Below are 18,261 nucleotides of genomic sequence, written 5' to 3' on the forward strand. Positions count from 1 at the left end.
CGAAACGTCGGAAAACAATGACAATCGCGTTTGATAACTTAACACAGCTACGAATTCACAAGTAAAATATACGATTATTGAATGATATCCTAATGTTATTAGTGTAAGTTATGTTATAATTAACCTGGTAATTACCAAAACACGATCCGTGAGAACTCGTCTAGATGACACAAGTGTTCCGTCTGCCAAATTCAAGTACCTACTTGACACCGTCTGTTAGAAGTTTCGCATCAAAATCTAATAACTTAGGTAACAAGCTGTACTGTACTAAAACGTGATTTAACGCTCTTTGTACTTACTGGTACTTACGGAGCACTTAACTAATTACGTTACAATGGAACTAGTTGTAGTATTCGGAATTAGGGGGATCTAAGTAAAACCACGGAGATAGCTAGATCAAGACTGATTTATTTTATATCCAGCCTACCCCCCTTTACTCGACTACCCACATGTACAATTATGATAGGTATTCAATATATATACAACATCTTCTCCCTTATAAATAAGCACCCGAAATAAATCACTGTTAAATTGCTTACACAAATTTAAAGTACAGCGTTATCTTAATAAATGTATAAAACCGTGCGAAACCTTTTTTACATTTAAATCTTAAGTTTATTATGCCTATTTTCTTAACCTAAGTTGAATGATGCCTATTTACTTAACAATCATTATAACAACAAGTCACTACTACCCAGTACATACTTACATATAAAGCAGACATATCAAACATTACCTACTTATCAACATTAACATGCGGCGACAAACTAATTCTAACGTTATTACATCGGATTAGAGTTCATTACAAACTTAATTAGCTAAAGTGCGTTGAAGATAAGCAAGAAATTACTTATTATATGTATCCTTATATACTAGTCAATAGGTTTACGTGAGTGTAAAATATTATTCTATAATTGCTTACATTAATTACTTACGATAGGTTTTTTTTTACAAGATTCACCGAAAATACTTATAGATACCTAGTTATGTGTACCTATTATACAATTAAAACCTTTCCGGCGTACGTACTCGCCGGCCTGAACGAGTGTAGCGGAAAGTGGTATGTTGAGCTGTATCCTGGGGTCCTTGTGAACTCTGTGGACCCAGCGGTTGACCTCCGCCACACTCCTCCAAGTCATCATAGTATTTAGGTATATTAGTCCCTGAGCTGGTACTATTGGCAATAGTACCAGCCGGCGGCGCCGGCGCCGCCGGTATGATCTGCTGCCTGTTGCGGCGGTAGCGGCGGCCGTCCGGCGTGCGTACCCAGTAGGAGCGCGGCTCGGCGGCGGCGCGCTCCACCTGCGCGCGCACCCAGCGCCCTCTGCCGTTTATCTCGGCCGGGTCTCGAATACGCACCTGCTCATTATCCTTTAGTGGCTTTAATGCCCTAGTTCCTCTATTCTAATATTGACACATTTTATCATTTTTAATATTGCGACTGATTGTTATTTCTTTTTTTACGGGAGTTTTAGGGTTTAATAAGCAACTTTTTACTGGTAACTTTGTGTTTAATCTTCTACCGAACAATAACTGAGCAGGTGAGTATTTCTCTCCCGATATTGGTGTGTTGCGAAAATTCAACAGTGCCACGTAAAAATGGACGGTGATGATACCGGCGGCGCCGGCGCCGCCGGTATGATCTGCTGCCTGTTGCGGCGGTAGCGGCGGCCGTCCGGCGTGCGTACCCAGTAGGAGCGCGGCTCGGCGGCGGCGCGCTCCACCTGCGCGCGCACACCCAGCGCCCTCTGCCGTTTATCTCGGCCGGGTCTCGAATACGCACCTGCTCATTATCCTTTAGTGGCTTTAATGCCCTAGTTCCTCTATTCTAATATTGACACATTTTATCATTTTTAATATTGCGACTGATTGTTATTTCTTTTTTTACGGGAGTTTTAGGGTTTAATAAGCAACTTTTTACTGGTAACTTTGTGTTTAATCTTCTACCGAACAATAACTGAGCAGGTGAGTATTTCTCTCCCGATATTGGTGTGTTGCGAAAATTCAACAGTGCCACGTAAAAATCAGTTTTAGTCTCTTGTGATTTTATAATCATATTCTTTACCGTTTGCACATTTCGTTCCGAAAGGCCGTTCGAACGCGGATAATGTGGCGAACTAGTGACCTGTTCAAAATCCCAATCTTTAGCAAAGTCTCTAAACTCTTGCGACACGAATTGACAACCGTTATCTGATACTACTTAATCTTTGCGGTATCCCATGACGCGCAAACATAGGTTTCAAAATACCTATCACTGTCGCACTTCTCAAATCTACTAAAGTGGCCACTTCCACATACTTTGAGTAATAGTCAACCACTAGCAAATAGTGTTTGTCCTTTACCTGAAAAATATCAGTAGCGAGCACCTGCCAAGGCCTGTCAGGCACGGCGTGCGGCGCGGCGCTGCGCGCACGCCTCGCACTCGCGCACCGCGCGCTCCACCGCGGCCGCCATGCCCGCCCACCACATCACGTCGCGCGCTCGCCTCTTGCACTTCACGATGCCGAGGTGACCCTCATGTACCTTATTGATCATTTCGGCCCGTAAACTGTTAGGGATGATCACCAAGTCGTTCCGAAACACTACGTCCTCCACGACATGAATCTCATCTCTAACTTCCCAGTACGACTTAGCTTTCTCGGTTACCTGGCTTTTAGTATGCGGCCATCCCTTTCTGTAAAGGTCCATTACTTCGCATAAACTCTGGTCGATCCTCGTAGCCTCTCGAATCGCTTGCATTTTATTGCTACTAAATAGTAGATTAGTCACCAGAGTATTTATGTGTAAACTTACCACCTTACTTACTATTCTTGTATTCGCTGATCGCACTTGCCTCCTAAATCCCTGGTCGCCCTTGACAACGTGTCGGCTACGTACATCAGTCGCCCTGGTACATAACAAATATTTAAGGAATATATTTGCAATTTAAGTAGCATCCGTTGTAGTCTTATCGGTGTTTCATTCAGCGGTTTTTTGAAAATAGCCTCCAATGGCTTATGATCTGTCTCCACCGTCACTTGAGAGTGTCCATAAATAAACTGATGAAACTTACTGCAGCCAAACAGGATGGCGAGGAGCTCCTTCTCTATCTGAGCCCACCTGGACTCGGTGGGCGTGAGCGTGCGCGCGGCGTAGGCCACGGGCCGGCCGGCCTGCAGCAGCACCGCGCCCAGCCCGCGCGAGCTCGCGTCCACCGACACCGTCACCGGCTCGTTGGGCGAGTAGTACCTCAGTGTGGGCGCCTGCGCCAGCTGCCGCTTCAGATCATCGAATGCTCGAGTGTGCGCCTCATGCCACTCGAAACTTACGTCCTTTTTCAATAGCTCCCTCAACGGCTCCACCTTATCTGCATAATTATGAATAAAACGAGACACATAGTTAGTCATACCTATAAACCGTTCTAACCCTTTTTTATCTTCCGGAATGGTCATATTCTCTATACATTTAATCCTGTCTGGATCAATCCGAATTCCATTTCTATCTAGTATGTGACCCAAAAACTTGACAGTTTCCTGAGCAAACACACACTTACTTTTATTAAACTTTACCCCAAACTCGGCCGCTATCCGCATTACCTCCCCCAATCTCTGGTCGTGCTCCTCTCGCGTTTTACCATGAACTAATATATCGTCAATAAACACCTCTACTCCCTGTCTTGAAAATAGTTTGTACATTATACTATGAAATACCTCTGACGCGCAATTTATCCCGAACGGTAACCTAAGGAAGCGAAAACGCCCAAAAGGGGTCGCAAATGTGCACAGTTTTGAGCTAGGTTCATCTAATACACACATATAGAACCCCTTGCTCGCATCTAAGACTGAGAAGTACATGGCACCCGAGATATTAGCCGTAATTTCATCAAGAGTGGGGAGTTGGAAATGGCTTCTTTTTATTGCCTTATTTAAATGTTGAGGATCTAGGCATAATCGAATGTTTCCATCAGCTTTTTCTACTATTACAATATTCGAGACCCAGTCAGTGGGTTCAGTAACCGGTACGATTATATTTAAATTCTGAAGCCTTTGCAACTCCTCCTGTAGTTTAGGCCGTAATTTAATTGGTATTTTCCGACAACCCCTAACAACAGGTGGCACCGTGTCATCAATCGTTAATTTATGCAACCCCGGTAACTGGCCAATCCCCTCAAAAATGTGTTTATGCACCGTAATCATTTTACTTAAACAATTCTCATTAATATTATGAACACGCTGTATCAACTTTAATTGTACGCAAGCATCTCGAGATAACAAATTGCCACACTCAATGTCTAGTACATATATTGTCTCTTTAATTGTAACATCATTAAAACTCAAATCTGCTTCAAAACAACCTACAACTGGTAAAATATGCTTACTAACCTCTTTCAATATTGAGCTCGACTTACATAATAACCGTTTATCAAATCCGGCAGCCACATAATTGTCTATAGATATAACCGTGACGTCCGCACCACAGTCCAATTTAAACTGCACTTTCGCTCCGTTTACCACTATCCACTCGTACCAGCCCTTACTGTCCACGCTCCCAACTTCAATTCCTCTTATCATAAATTCCTCCTCTTCGCTCACATCCTCCGCCGATTGACACAATTCACGCATCGTATGGTTCACAAATGCTGTAGATCTACAACATCTGGCGAAATGTCCTCGCCTGTTACACTTGAAACATATCACATGCACAGCTGGGCACCTGTTGCTGTCATGCGCGTAGCTACAATTCCAACACCGCCGCGAGGCCCGACCGGTAGCGCGGGCGGGCGGCCCGGTGGGCGGGTGGGGGCGGGCGGCGGCGGCGCGCGCGCGCGCGGCGAGCGGCTCCACGGCGGCCGCGGCGCCCGGCGCCGGCGTCGGCGGCTCGGCGGCGCGCACGGCCCCGGCCTGCTCGCTCGCCACCTCGGCCGCCCTACACCACGCCGCGGCTTCTTTTAGCTCCAAATCTGACTTTCTAAGCATCCTTTCTCTCAGCTGGCCGTCTTTTATCCCCCTTATCATTTGAGTCAATATTAAGCTATCCCGTTGATCCCCAAGTTTGCACGATTTACTTTTCACTTTCAATGACGCGAAGTACTTATCGAATTTATCACTTCCTTGATAACACTCAAAAAACAGATGTCTCTCGAAGTTAATGTTTTTTGTTGGGTCACACCTCGATTCAAACTTTTGGCACAACACGTCAAAATCGTCCTTTTCTTTATCTTCAAAGTCCAACTCCTCATATATTTCACGCCCACTTTTACCTATTATGTGCAAGAACAGAGCACATTTCTCCTTCCCCGATGCCTCACTGCGCCCCGAAGCTACTAAATACCAATCGAATGCCCTTTTCCAATCACGCCAACTGTCCGCCATGTTCCCGTTACCGCCATCGCATAACGGCGGCGGCTGTTGTAAACTTGCATAGCCACTATTCCGAGCGCCTAAACCTTCAACTTCTTTTCCCGTCATCACTGATAAATATCTACCACGTTCTATTTACGATTATAAACAGAATTTACACCTGACACCATGTAGTATTCGGAATTAGGGATCTAAGTAAAACCACGGAGATGCTAGATCAAGACTCATTTATTTTATATCCAGCCTACCCCACTTTACTCGACTACCCACATGTACAATTATGATAGGTATTCAATATATATACAACACTAGTGTAAACGGGCGTCGATGTATAGGATCAGTGAGGCCAGTCTCCCGTGGGTACCTATACTGGGTATCGTGGAGGGTTCCCACACAAGTCAAAAATTGTGGCGTGGGCGATAGGATACCAACTCATTAGTGACCTAGACCCCTTTTAGGATTACAGGCGTGAGTTTACGTACGTACCAAAAATATGTATTTAAACAACGGACAATTACTTTAAATTAGATACCAAAAAGCCAATTACGCTTCACACGGTCACAAAAGAAGATGCACAACTTGCACAAGTGACAATTATTGAAACTACGCGGCGATCGAAACACAGGCTGGCTCTGTCGCGCCACTATAAATAAGAGCGATAGGGAGAGCTATCTAAAATAACTATATTATTATAAGCAATTTTGATTTTGGGCAGGTAATCCTGAAGAGACACGAATTGGGAGTAAAATTTCCATACAATTTAATTAAACATTTCATTTATCATGTAGGAACGAGTGAGTAATTCGAGTATGTGCCGGCATTCATCAAGATTTAATTAAGAGAAAGTGCTCATCAAGCTCATTGGGTTACTAATGGAATTAGAAAGGTGTCCAGCTGTAATTTTCTCGCTACTCTGGGTTGTATAAGTGTAAACAAAACTACCTATTGTTTATAAAACTACCTATAATTTTCAAAATCCCCTTCAATGTTGTAATTGGAAACATATTTGAATATTGCCAAAATAACAAATCGTGTAATCGAATTGCTGTCACAAAAGTAGGTTAGGTAACCTAATCTAACTACCTTAGGTTAGGTTATAACTGTGGCCCTAGCAAAAACACACTGCTGCCACAAAAGTGTGTTAGGTTAGGTTAGAACTGCGACCCTCGCAAAAACACACTGCTATTACAAAAATGTGTTAGGTTAAGTTAGAACTGCGACGCTAGAAAAAACACTATTGCTACGAAAGTGTGTTTGTTAGGTTAGGTTAGAACTGCGTCCCTCACAAAAACACACTGCTGTTACAAAAGTATGTTAGGTTATGTTAAAACTGCGATCCTCACAAAAACACACTGCTGTTAGAAAAGTGTTAGGTTAGGTTAGAACTGCGACCCTCGCAAAAACACACTGCTGCCATAAAAAGGGGGTTCGATACAGATCCATATGATTTCAGTCATTTATCGCCCACTGCTGATCACAAGAACTTATCCGACATACAAACACAAGACAACAATAACAAAATATAAAATATATGAGTCGAGACAAATAGATGACATCTCAATTAAACGCCTTCCCATACATAAATTCTCAGACTTCTCTGAGAATGACCCTCGAAAACATCTTCTAAGTTATTAGACAGCTGTACTAGATAGGCTAGGTTTAGACTTATTTTATTTTATTTTATTTTATTTTCTTTATTGGGGAAAAAAACAGATACAGACCAATAATATTTATACAGACAAGTTATAAAATCTTACTTATAGCCTACATCCTAACACAATTCCCACTAGGAGGTATGACAGTAGTTTTAGGGACAGCATTGTGATCGGAACTAATTAACAAACTTATACTAAGACTTGAACTTAACTTATAAAGCTACATAGATTGTTACCAACAGAAAAATATTAAGAAACAAATTAAGAAGTTAGTTACACAATATTATTGAATATTTTGGAGGTTATTAGTCTTGTTAGTCCCATGTTCATAAATATTTCGATTGGAAATTACTCCGTCGACACTGGGCACGCAGACATCATCTACATGTTATATAACTTGACAGCTCAGTAGATTAAACGATTTTATAATTAGAGGCAAAAACCTACCTACTCGTATTACACATATTATTTGCAAATAGTCACGTTCTTAGTTCACACATTTTAGTTTAACAGTCATTCTTTATTTACTCGATAAATTTAAAAGTGTAAAATGTCTGCGTTGGGTGGGACTTGAACTGACGGCCCTGGATCGATACTCCAGCGCTCTGCCAACTGAGCCAATCCGACGAGCATGTACGAGGAATGTAATTAAAGTGAATGAGGCGAAAGCGGTACCTATGTCAGGGTCCTATCATGTGGAAATTTGATGCCTCTGTCTACCCCTCCAGAAGACAGGCGCAGACTAAATGTGTGATGATAATACGAAGCAAATATTAACTCACCGCTCAGAAAAACGTGCTCCAACCGCGCAGGGTCCTTAAGAAGCCTCGCTTTCATGTGCCGTAGAACGTTCCCTCTGATGTCCAATATCCTCAGAGCTGGCATTTGGGCTATGATCTCGGGTGGCACCTCCCATAGCGACGTAAGACCATGCATTTCTATTGTCTGTAAACAATTTAATAGGATACATTACTTTATTATTAATTCGACCATTTACACCTTCCTGGGTGCGGGAGTTAAATGTTAAGCTCAGTCAAGTTTTATAATATACCCTGATATGTGCAAGACCCTAACAATGTTAGGTTGCTAATCCGCGAAAAATAATGGGCTATCCTGTCAATCCCGTTATGAAGCCGATGTTTCTATTTAGTTGTTAGTTAATTCAGGGTCCCGAACGAAAAGGTAAAAAGGGTGTGACACTGACTGTCTGTCTGTCACTTTACTCAATATTTTCCTAATGTGTGAGTTTTTAACTTTTTATGCTTTTGACAATAGAAGTGGGATTTATTATTTATTTATATGAGCCTAGAGTGTCCCACTGCTGGACAAAGGCCTCCTTCCTCCCTCCCTCCTTCCTTTCCACGTATCCCGGTCTTGACCCGTTTCCCACCAGTCCTTATCGAAAGCGTCAAGGTCATTTAGCCAACGCCGCCTAGGTTTAACGCGACCCCGGGGGGGTTTATCACTTTAATTATAATAAAAAAGATTATGTTTCTGAGTAAAAAAACATAATCATAACCAAAACAAGTGAAATGTACTTATAAAAAAAATGAGCTCCATAATTAGGTACTTGCGTATTTTTTACGTGTGTTTAGAATATTCCCACCCTTCTACCGCAAAAATATTTAAATACTGAAATAACGGTCGTCAGACCCACACCATCTCCAACATAAGTCGAAACACGTGTTGAGTTTTGTATTTTTGGTATTGGTTTGTCATGTATGTGCGTATTAATAAAGATAAATTTTATATAAAAATCCTAAGGTATAACGGGTGAGTACTGTTGACTAAAACATAATCTTTTTGAGGATTAGCAAAGTAACATTATATAATCTAAATAAATAATTAGTAAGGATTTCTGCAAAGTAACGCCTAACTCCTACCATGACTTATAAACTTCGATTGAATTGACAATATTTCATTTTCAATTATCTATTCTTTGATTCCGTACAATTATTTTTTAGGGTTCCGTACCAAAAAGGTTCAAAAGGGACCCTTATGATGCCACTCTGTCCGTCTGTCTGTATGTCTTTCTGTCACATTACAAAATATTTGAGAACTACTTATGCTATCGCTTTGAAATTTGGAATACTTATTTTCCAATACGTCCCCCGGTAATTTCATAAAAAAATATCGGGTATTTTATTTTTTATGCTATGACGTTTCTACTGCAAATCTGCGCTTGTTCTAGGTGTTCTTGCGTGTCCGATGTTTATATGGGTATAGGCAAATACGAGTCAGATAGAGTCCATCCAAATTAACTCTGCAACGTTTGTGATAGCACGCAGCAAATAGAATACATCCAAATCAACTCTAAAACGTTTGTGGTAGACACCATGTACCTGAATATGAAAATGTTGTCATTAAACGATATATTTTTATCAAAATATGACGTTTAAAATCACACTGTGGTATCGGGTAGACAGCCGGACTGTCGGATACTTTATTTCGTTTACGGATCTCACGATTTCTAATTCGATCACGTAGAGAAACTCCGAGCACAGATCATCGAATTTGAGTTTTGTGATGAGGCCAATAGTGAAAGACCACGTTTCAGTTGTCATCACTGGTAACTCACATTGATTGAAACAAAGTTATAAATATACAGAATCTTTAGCGCCCAAAACCCTCATCTATACCGATATTTATTTGAAATATTTTCTGAATCCATATTTGGAATACTTGAGTTTAAATTAGGTACCTAGTTGTGTAGTAAATTAACATCTCTTACATTTTATATCGAATTTCTAAAACCAATAATCCTACAGCCAACGAGCATATCGTTAACGTATTCAAAGTCGAGCCATTATTGTATTACTTATGTATGACTGAAAGTATGTATAATCCGGGGCATTAGATTTTGGAAAGAGCTAGGCAAATATGACACAATTCTCTGAAATTTTTATATGTTTAGTTAGCAACCCGTCCCAGCTTAGCACTTGACATTATACAAAATCTTTGGTGTTTTTTTTTCCGAAATTTCCTTAAACTTCTTATACTTACACTATAACTTTCCCTTCTTTTGGCCTCAGATAGGAGTAGATAAAATCTTTCGGGTTCCTCATGATACACCGTTTATGCGAAAGCGATATCAAACTTGGTATTGTAGCTAAATGATATATATATCAAATCGGGGTGACTTATGTAAAAGATCTTGTTGTCAAAAAATTTTAAATCCATCCTTGACTCCTAAAGCTCCTGCCAAACCTATGTACTCGTAATCTAGAGTAGAACGAGTAGGGCGGCCGCTCCAGGTGCCAAAAAGAAAAATGTTTTTTTTTTAACAGTTGATCTTTTTTTTTAAACAGTGATGCCAAAATTGTATCTCACTCTGCTCTGGTGCTTGGACAGCTCGTGCCGGCACTGGCCGGTTACAACCCTACTGTAAAGGATCCAACGTATTCTTTTGACAAGTGGACCTGTCAAGAGTGTCAAGAACCTAGATGTTTTATGATCGTAATGGCGCCGGGCGTTACAAAAACTTAAAAGGAACGTCTAAATGCGTTCTCCGAATTCGAACAGTTTAGGTAATAATTTATGTGATATTTTTCGTAAAAAAATTACGCCTTCATAGATTGAAATCAATAAATAACCGAAAACTTGATTTTGCAAATGTTTCGCATATTGAATGGCTCAAGGACCTTTAAAGTGGTATCTTCAAATGTTATTTTAAGAAGATTACTTGCCTTTTTATTACAGGTTCTACTGAAAAATCTCATTGAAGTTACCATCCTCTCCCAGCCGTCGATCTTGGCATAGATTCATAGAAAGCGGATGACTATTATTAATGCTACAAAAATATATACGAAACGAAACACAGTTTAAATCCGCATGCATTGGAGCAGATAATTAAAACGTAATAAGTTACAGACTTGGTTTTATGCTACAATTTTAGTTGTGGATTTTAAATTATTTACTGTTTCGTGGTATGTACGTACCTATGCCCTTAAACAACTCCCAATGTCATTGAAATTCATTCACTGGATCAATTTTAATATTAAATAATTTAGACACATATAATTACACTTAGTCATGTTTACTCGTAATAAGGGTATTTGTATACAATATTTAGAGCTGGATTACATGACTATCTAAAGAAATCTAATTAGTGTTTGTCCAATATATAAGCCACCATCTAAATTAATCCACCGTATGAAGCTTAGACTTAAGCTTATAAGCCAGAGATATTTCATGAAAAAGCTTTTTTAGGAATAAATTCACAGACAGCCGACATTCCTGACAGTATTTTTTATTTGTGGAGGTTCTGAACTTCTGACCTAACCTAGTCAACTTTCTAGAAAGCATTTTATTGCTGTTGGGGCGTAGCAGTTTTCTAACGTAACCGACTCTGTTAAAAGCATTTTATATTGTGTAAAGTTTGTACTTCTGACCTAAGTAATCTACTTTACATGCAGCCGGATTTTTGCTTTGGTTTGTTTATCTGACTTTAAAACACTTACATTAAAACTTAAATACATACTTCTGGTGACCAAGGCTGGCCAAAATTTCGCTCAGGGGATCAGAATTTCACTAGTGGCCAGCCTTTTGGGCACCTTACCTAAAGAACTGGACCGCGGACAAAAGCCATAGGTATTCTTATTATTTTTAATTATGACAAATAATTTATCTGCTCCATGTTTTACAAATTTTTCATTATTAAATAGAGTGTCCACCGGTTATATACGGTAGGCGTGTTTAGTGGATACATGTAGAACTCAACATCATACTTAAGTAGTGTAATAATGGAAAAAATGGATCAATTACAATTGTCCCCCAGTCGAGATTTGTCCCGCTGTATCTTATGCCACAGTATAATAAAGAGTACTATCGTACAGTATGGCCACTCCCGCTCCCCGCTGAAAGTGCCGCCCACCCCCTCTCGGTTACCTCACAGTTACTGCCTGTCAAAAACGCGAACAGTCGACCTGTCATATTTCACTCATACAAGCGTAGTAGGTACGCGTTCACCTACACGAGCTTAGACTGTGTGCTAGGAACGCGCCTTTTTCATATATGTATTTAATCGCCAGTGTCCGAGGTGTGTTTATGCGAAGCATGTCATGCGAAAAGCGTTTCGAACAATCAAAGTACACGAAATGCGAACCCTAGCCTCACCTCGATTCTACTGCTCTCGTCGAAATGTCCTTTGAACGTGTGTAACAGTGAGCAGTTGAGCAAATGCAGCGCCTGTAGCTCCGGGAAATGCTGCTGAAGTCTTCCTATGTTGAGGCAGGAACCGGGCCAGTCCGTTAGAATTAATGATGTGACTTTATACCTGTGGACAAATGTATTCATCATTTCACCGGCCTCTGTTAGGGTGAATTTATACTAGGTGTGAGAACTCGCATACGAGCTTCCTTACATGGTATTTGATTGTTTTTATTGAATTGGGTTACTTTAGATATACAAATAATTTTTAAGAAAAAAAAACCGTCGCCTTTCGGGTTCTGGTGAAAACTACTTGCGAATGTTGGATTATGTAGAAATGTGTAAGTATTTTTTAAAACTGCTTTTAATGCTTTAATTATTAGATGGAAACACAAATGAATATACGTATAACGTTAAGGTTTGAGGAGTTTCCTCAATTCCTCATGAATCCGATTATATTATAAGAAATCGAAGCTTGACAAACTTTGACTTCAAAACATATGCTTAACAAACATAACTAAATAAATGTCACTGTTCTGAACTTAAATGCATGATTTTCTTACAAAAATACCAAAGTCACTATGAGTATGCCGTTCAGGTTTGAGGAGTTTGGTTCTGGCCATCATCAGCAGTTCCACTGCACCAAATGTCACTGTTCTGGACGAAAGTGCATGCTGTTCTTATAAAAATACCAAAGTCACTATAAGTATGCCGTTCAGATTTGAGGAGTTCAGTTCTGACCATCATCAGAAATTCCACTGCACCAAATGTCACTGTTCTGGATGAAAGTGCATGCTGTTCTTATAAAAATGGCAAAGTCACTATAAGCGTGCCGTTCAGATTTGAGGAGTTTGGTTCTGGCCATCATCAGCAGTTCCACTGCACCAAATGTCACTGTTCTGAACGAAAGTGCATGATGTTCTTATAAAAATACCAAAGTCACTATAAGCGTGCCGTTCAGATTTGAGGAGTTCGGTTCTGACCATCATCAGAAATTCCACTGCACCAAATGTCACTGTTCTGGACGAAAGTGCATGCTGTTCTTATAAAAATGGCAAAGTCACTATAAGCGTGCCGTTCAGATTTGAAGAGTTCCGTTCTGGCCATCATCAGCAGTTCCACTGCACCAAATGTCACTGTTCCGTACCTAAATGCATGCTGTTCCTTTATTAACACAAAAATCACCATATGTATGCCTTTCAGATTTGAGGAGTTCCCTCGATTTCTCCAGGATCCCATCATCAGAACTGGGTTCTGAGAAAAATGGGACCAATCTGTATGTATATACATTCAATCAAAAAAAAATTTTCAAAATCGGTCCAGGAACGACGGAGATATCGAGGAACAAACATAAAAAATAAAAAAATAAAAAAAAACATACAGACGACTTGATAACCGTCCTTCTTGAGATATGAGGCGACGGTTAAAAATAAGTTGTCACAGAGATTACCATTGCTCGCACATTGGTGGTATTTATAACGTCTTATAAAATAGGAGGGTAAAAATTTATAAGATGTTATAAATACCTATTAAATTTAATATCTAACTGAAAATAATAGAACCAAGTAGGTAAATACATGTTTCCTAGAAAACATTTGTATTAAATGCGATTCTATTCTGGTTGTCTGCCTTAATCAAAGTAAGTTTCCTCCTTTAACATTTTGCGCAAATCGGACCGAACGTTTTTGAGCGTTTTCCTCTCTTATTTGTTTTGTCTAATGGGCGTGTACGTTGGTCGAACTGTCGAACCCTTCTCTCGAAAACTAATGAACCGAATGAATTAATGTTCTCATAGTGTCCTCGCCCACGCTATCCCACGCACTACCCTTGTATATTGACTATAATATCGACTTTGCATAACAAACGAATATGTTGGTCCACATGTAATATGTACCTACAGTGTATGTCAGTCGAAAATCTGATATTCTATTATTGCTTTAAGTTCTAAGGAAAGGTTGATACAACTGACCCTAAATCTCTTGAAAAATTTAACGGATAAAGATAGAAATACTTGTGTATTTAAGAATAAAGGACTTTGACAACAAGTGATAGTTTTACCGTGTGTGTTCTTTGGACAGGTGACAAGCGCTGTAACGCGTGACATAACAGTTTTTGAACCCACCCACCCCGTGAACTCAATCAGAGAACACCGATGGTTAGTGCTCATGATATCTTTGTGGTACAACCCGTACAACCCTGGAGTTTTTGATGGCTGGAAATCACAAAAATATTTCACTTACTGTATCCCCTTCATCCATCGGTTGGATATGCCGCCCTTGCACAGCAGTTGTTGCTCCGTCTGCTCGCACGCGGCCCACGTCGTGAACTCTATGAGGGAACACCGATGGTTGGTGCTCATGGTATCGTTGTAGCGATACAGCCCTGGCGTTGCTGTTGTCAGGCCGAGGAGGAATATTGACTGCGATAAAACTGCAACAATGCAAACATGTTTTGTTATTATGTCGGTGCTAACAGAGGCGAGGCCGTAATTGATTTATGAGATTCTAAAAGATTCTGTCGTCTTTTTGACAAACCGAGACGTAGGAGATTTCTCAGTTCGGGGCGAACTAAGTACTAGCAAGTACTTGAGCAGTCCCCGCATTGGATGAAGAAACAAACACACACCACTACCACTACACTCCACCATCTACACTTCGGTGTACAATCAGGATATCTCCATACAGGCTAATAACGCTAGCATGTGCTCATGCTGATTATCTGATTTCCTGTTTAAAGTGTATAATTAATGAACCTATTATTTAAACAGCACTTTCTAAAAATTCAACTTTTTATTTTCTGACTGACCGTAAACTACCCACTTCGCATTTCGCAACCTATTTTTTAACCAGCAAAGTCAAATTTGCCCTCCATCATCAAAAAAAAAGTTTATTCCGCATAATATTGAACTTACCACTGTCCAGAATCTCTTCAATTGTTTTTTCTTGCTGAAAATAACACTTGAGCGAATCGATGAGCTGATTAACATTTAATTGGCGCTAATGTTAACTTTTTGGTCGCCCCATGCAATGTTTGTGTTACATAGGTAGGTACTTAAAAAGTTACGTTCCCTTTAATGAAACAACAACGAAGATTTTTTTTTTATTATTATAAATGGGCTTATACTTGACCACAGACTAGCCAAAGGCAAAGACGTGGAGTGAGCTCGCCCAGAAGATGCCTGTTCACCCTTGATTGAAAATGACACAAATATCGTCATATTTACGCAATCTGAACAAATGAACATCTACCTCACTAACCATAGAAATGAAAACGTTATGAAACTTATGAAATTCCGTAAAGTTGTTTATGAGTTTTTCGCGAACTTACCAACAGACGAGGTGGGAGACTTCATATTTTGTGCACAGGACTTTCCACCAGAAAAGCGAATATGTTTGATATCCACCAATCATGTTCATTGTTCTACATAGTATAGCGCTGGTGGGATCGGGTTCGACTTAGCTGATTGCTGGATATAAAACACATTCACGTAGCGGATCTTTATTGGAAAGGAGGCACCATTTGACATTAAATTCCTTGTAGTCTTAGTCTGAGTAGTGTACGTGGTTTTGTAAAATCTCGAGAGACACTGAAACAATGCCTCTGTCTGTGGCGGGTCTAATTGGAATGTTTAGTGATTAAACAGTGTCAAGTATACAAATTATGTGGCGACATTTAACACTTCTTCATCTACTGAGAATTCTGCCGGCTTACGCTTGTGATGTAAAGATACTTAGCAATATCCACAGAATAAATATGCACATTTTCTTTAAAAAAATCCATGGTAAACCGAGATACTGCGCTGGCATGGTCAAAATACTAAAAAAAACAAGCTCTATTTTATAAGATTTGAATAGAACCCGGAACCTTCAGGGTTCAAATGTAAAAAATCAGGGTGGTGGTCAAAGGTAAAAATCCATGTAACACTTTTTTTTAATACCACGTCGGTGGCAAACAGGTATACGGCCCGCCTGATGGAAAGCGGTCACCGTAACCTATGGACGCCTGCAACTGCAACGTCTTATAAAAAAAGTTTATATGCCAAAAAGTTCAAAAAAGGAATGTACAAGTTTCTGATGGGTCGGCAACGCGCAAATGACGGAGTGTCATTTTTATAAGACGTCCATTCAGGGATGATTTGTATTGTCTAGTTGGCACTACTTCATTCGGCTGTTAGGGTTGCAAAATTCAAGCTAGAAATATTTATTTATTTATTTATTTATTATTCAAATAAGTTACACAGCATAACAGTAAAACCAAAGCACTGTGAAACTAAAAAATAAAAACAATAGGTATAGCACATAAAACAGTAAAAATCAGACAAAAAAAAAACAATATTCTATTTAGGCGACGACGTAACAGCGTGGCTCCGTTGCGTCGTCTGACACGCCGTAGGGTTCGGCAGGTTGCCCCGAAACCGCCGAAACACCACGCCCTTCGGCCAGAAGTCTGCACTCGCGATGATGTCCTGCAGCGGCCGCGGCACTCGCAACACAAACGAACTGAAGTGCACGTAGTGGCGCGACTGTAGCTGGAACACTCTCAGCGTGTAGCCAGTCTTCTGGCGAACGTACTCCACCACCTCATCAGCCCCGGCGGAGTAGTGCAAGCGCGACACGTAGAGCGCCCTACTCGGCGTAGCAATCCGTAGACCTGAATTCACTGGTTCCGCATTGCCACACATAGTCTTACGAGGCGCCCTGCGCGCCTTGCTCTTCTTTTGCACCAATGTGAATCCCTCCTCATCCACATTGGTGCGGGCAGACTTTTCCACAATAGGAGCCCGTGATACCTTTACAGGTGCATTTACCCGGTTCGTTGCGACGGACTCACCGACAACGTCAGCATATGCACGCTGACGCGAGTTCGTTGGGACATGTGGCGGCCGGACGCGCGGGGGCGCGCGGGCGGCGGATCGGCGCGTGCGACACATTTTACTGCGCCGGCAACAGGCAAACAAACCGACTTGTCAGCAGGTCGATTATCAGACTTGAAATTTGAAGCCGCTGTCTGAGTTGGGGCAATTCGCAAACATTTTATTTCTTCACGTAACTCAGAAATAGTAATTAGGCTAGCTTCAAACTTCGTATTCATTTCGGCTAAACTTGTTCTTAGGGCCACGATTTCCTTAAACAAGCATCTGACGTCGACGTTGTCCGGATTGTACGACGAAATCTTGGAGATATCCGTCGTCGCCACAAACTCCGGAATCCGGTCGTTGAAGTCTTTGAGGATCTTCATTATGTCCTCCAGGCTCTTCTTCCCAGTTTCGTCTCCTCTTCGGTGAGGTACATAGGTGCCGGCTATTCCAAGGAACTCACACAACACTTTCTTCGCTACACAGATGTCTTCCACGGTGAACTTCGACGCGCGCGAAGACATCTGAACAACAGTCGCCGCATCCATCGCTCCTTCCCGCAGCAGTTTATTTTTCTCTTGCAGAAAAGCGAGGAACTCGTTTACGATGGGTTGACCCTGTTTAGAATCTGCCATCGTGTCAATTTGCCGGCAGCGGCAGGGCCGCGCGATTTCGCAATTTATAATTAAATTAAATCATCAATGCGTCTACGTCGCTGCGCGCATTGGACACGACTGAAATATGATGGGAGCCCTGAAGTCTTCGATGCAGGTGGTGGAGACTGCCTTGTCACCACAAGACGGCGGTTGCTTGTAAAGGCGGTGGAGATGCGGCGACCGACAGTAGCCCGCAGAACGGCTACGGTGAGGACAAGATGTCCCGCGAGGTTTAGGGTTAGCGCGCGGCGCGATTGGATGTTTTTAATAAAAAGGCTGAATTTGAGATTCAGATATTATCCCGAGAATAATTAACACTAGGTTACATTTAAGTTAGAGGCTAGCACGTAAGCTAAGGACAGAATGAGTTCTAGCTTCCGTGTATAGTAGAAACTATATATATTTATTCCACTGGTCAGGGGGGGGAGTGGACTACCCTGGACGGAGTCTACGAAACAAAGGACCCAGGAACTGATAAAGTTCGGTTGTAAAACTATGACATAGAGTTTTAATGGGTAGCGAGACTAAAATAGGCCGGCTACGCCTTCAACATGCAGCTAATAATTTATGGGTTTCGGCAAGATAAGGTTTGCCGAGACGTTACTAAG

The 18,261-nt window shown here is 41.1% G+C and overlaps 2 protein-coding genes across 2 annotated transcripts in view; one reads left to right on the forward strand and one right to left on the reverse strand.

Annotated features, from left to right (window-relative positions):
• LOC125230248 (protein singed wings 2) overlaps window positions 1-18,261 on the reverse strand; it is a 108,619-nt gene that overhangs the window by 61,017 nt on the left and 29,341 nt on the right. Inside the window, exons 2-4 of the mRNA XM_048135354.1 lie at window positions 14,383-14,572; window positions 12,110-12,269; window positions 7,777-7,939 (exon numbers count right to left, since the gene is read on the reverse strand). Of these exons, the coding sequence (XP_047991311.1) occupies window positions 7,777-7,939; window positions 12,110-12,269; window positions 14,383-14,572 (513 nt within the window). The remainder of the gene's footprint in view (window positions 1-7,776; window positions 7,940-12,109; window positions 12,270-14,382; window positions 14,573-18,261) is intronic.
• Window positions 1-18,261, forward strand: part of LOC125230247 (rho GTPase-activating protein gacZ-like) — an 89,808-nt gene that overhangs the window by 11,220 nt on the left and 60,327 nt on the right. The window lies entirely within an intron of this gene.

The sequence above is a fragment of the Leguminivora glycinivorella genome, chromosome 10 (genome assembly GCF_023078275.1).
Source record: "Leguminivora glycinivorella isolate SPB_JAAS2020 chromosome 10, LegGlyc_1.1, whole genome shotgun sequence".
Lineage (NCBI taxonomy): Eukaryota > Metazoa > Arthropoda > Insecta > Lepidoptera > Tortricidae > Leguminivora > Leguminivora glycinivorella.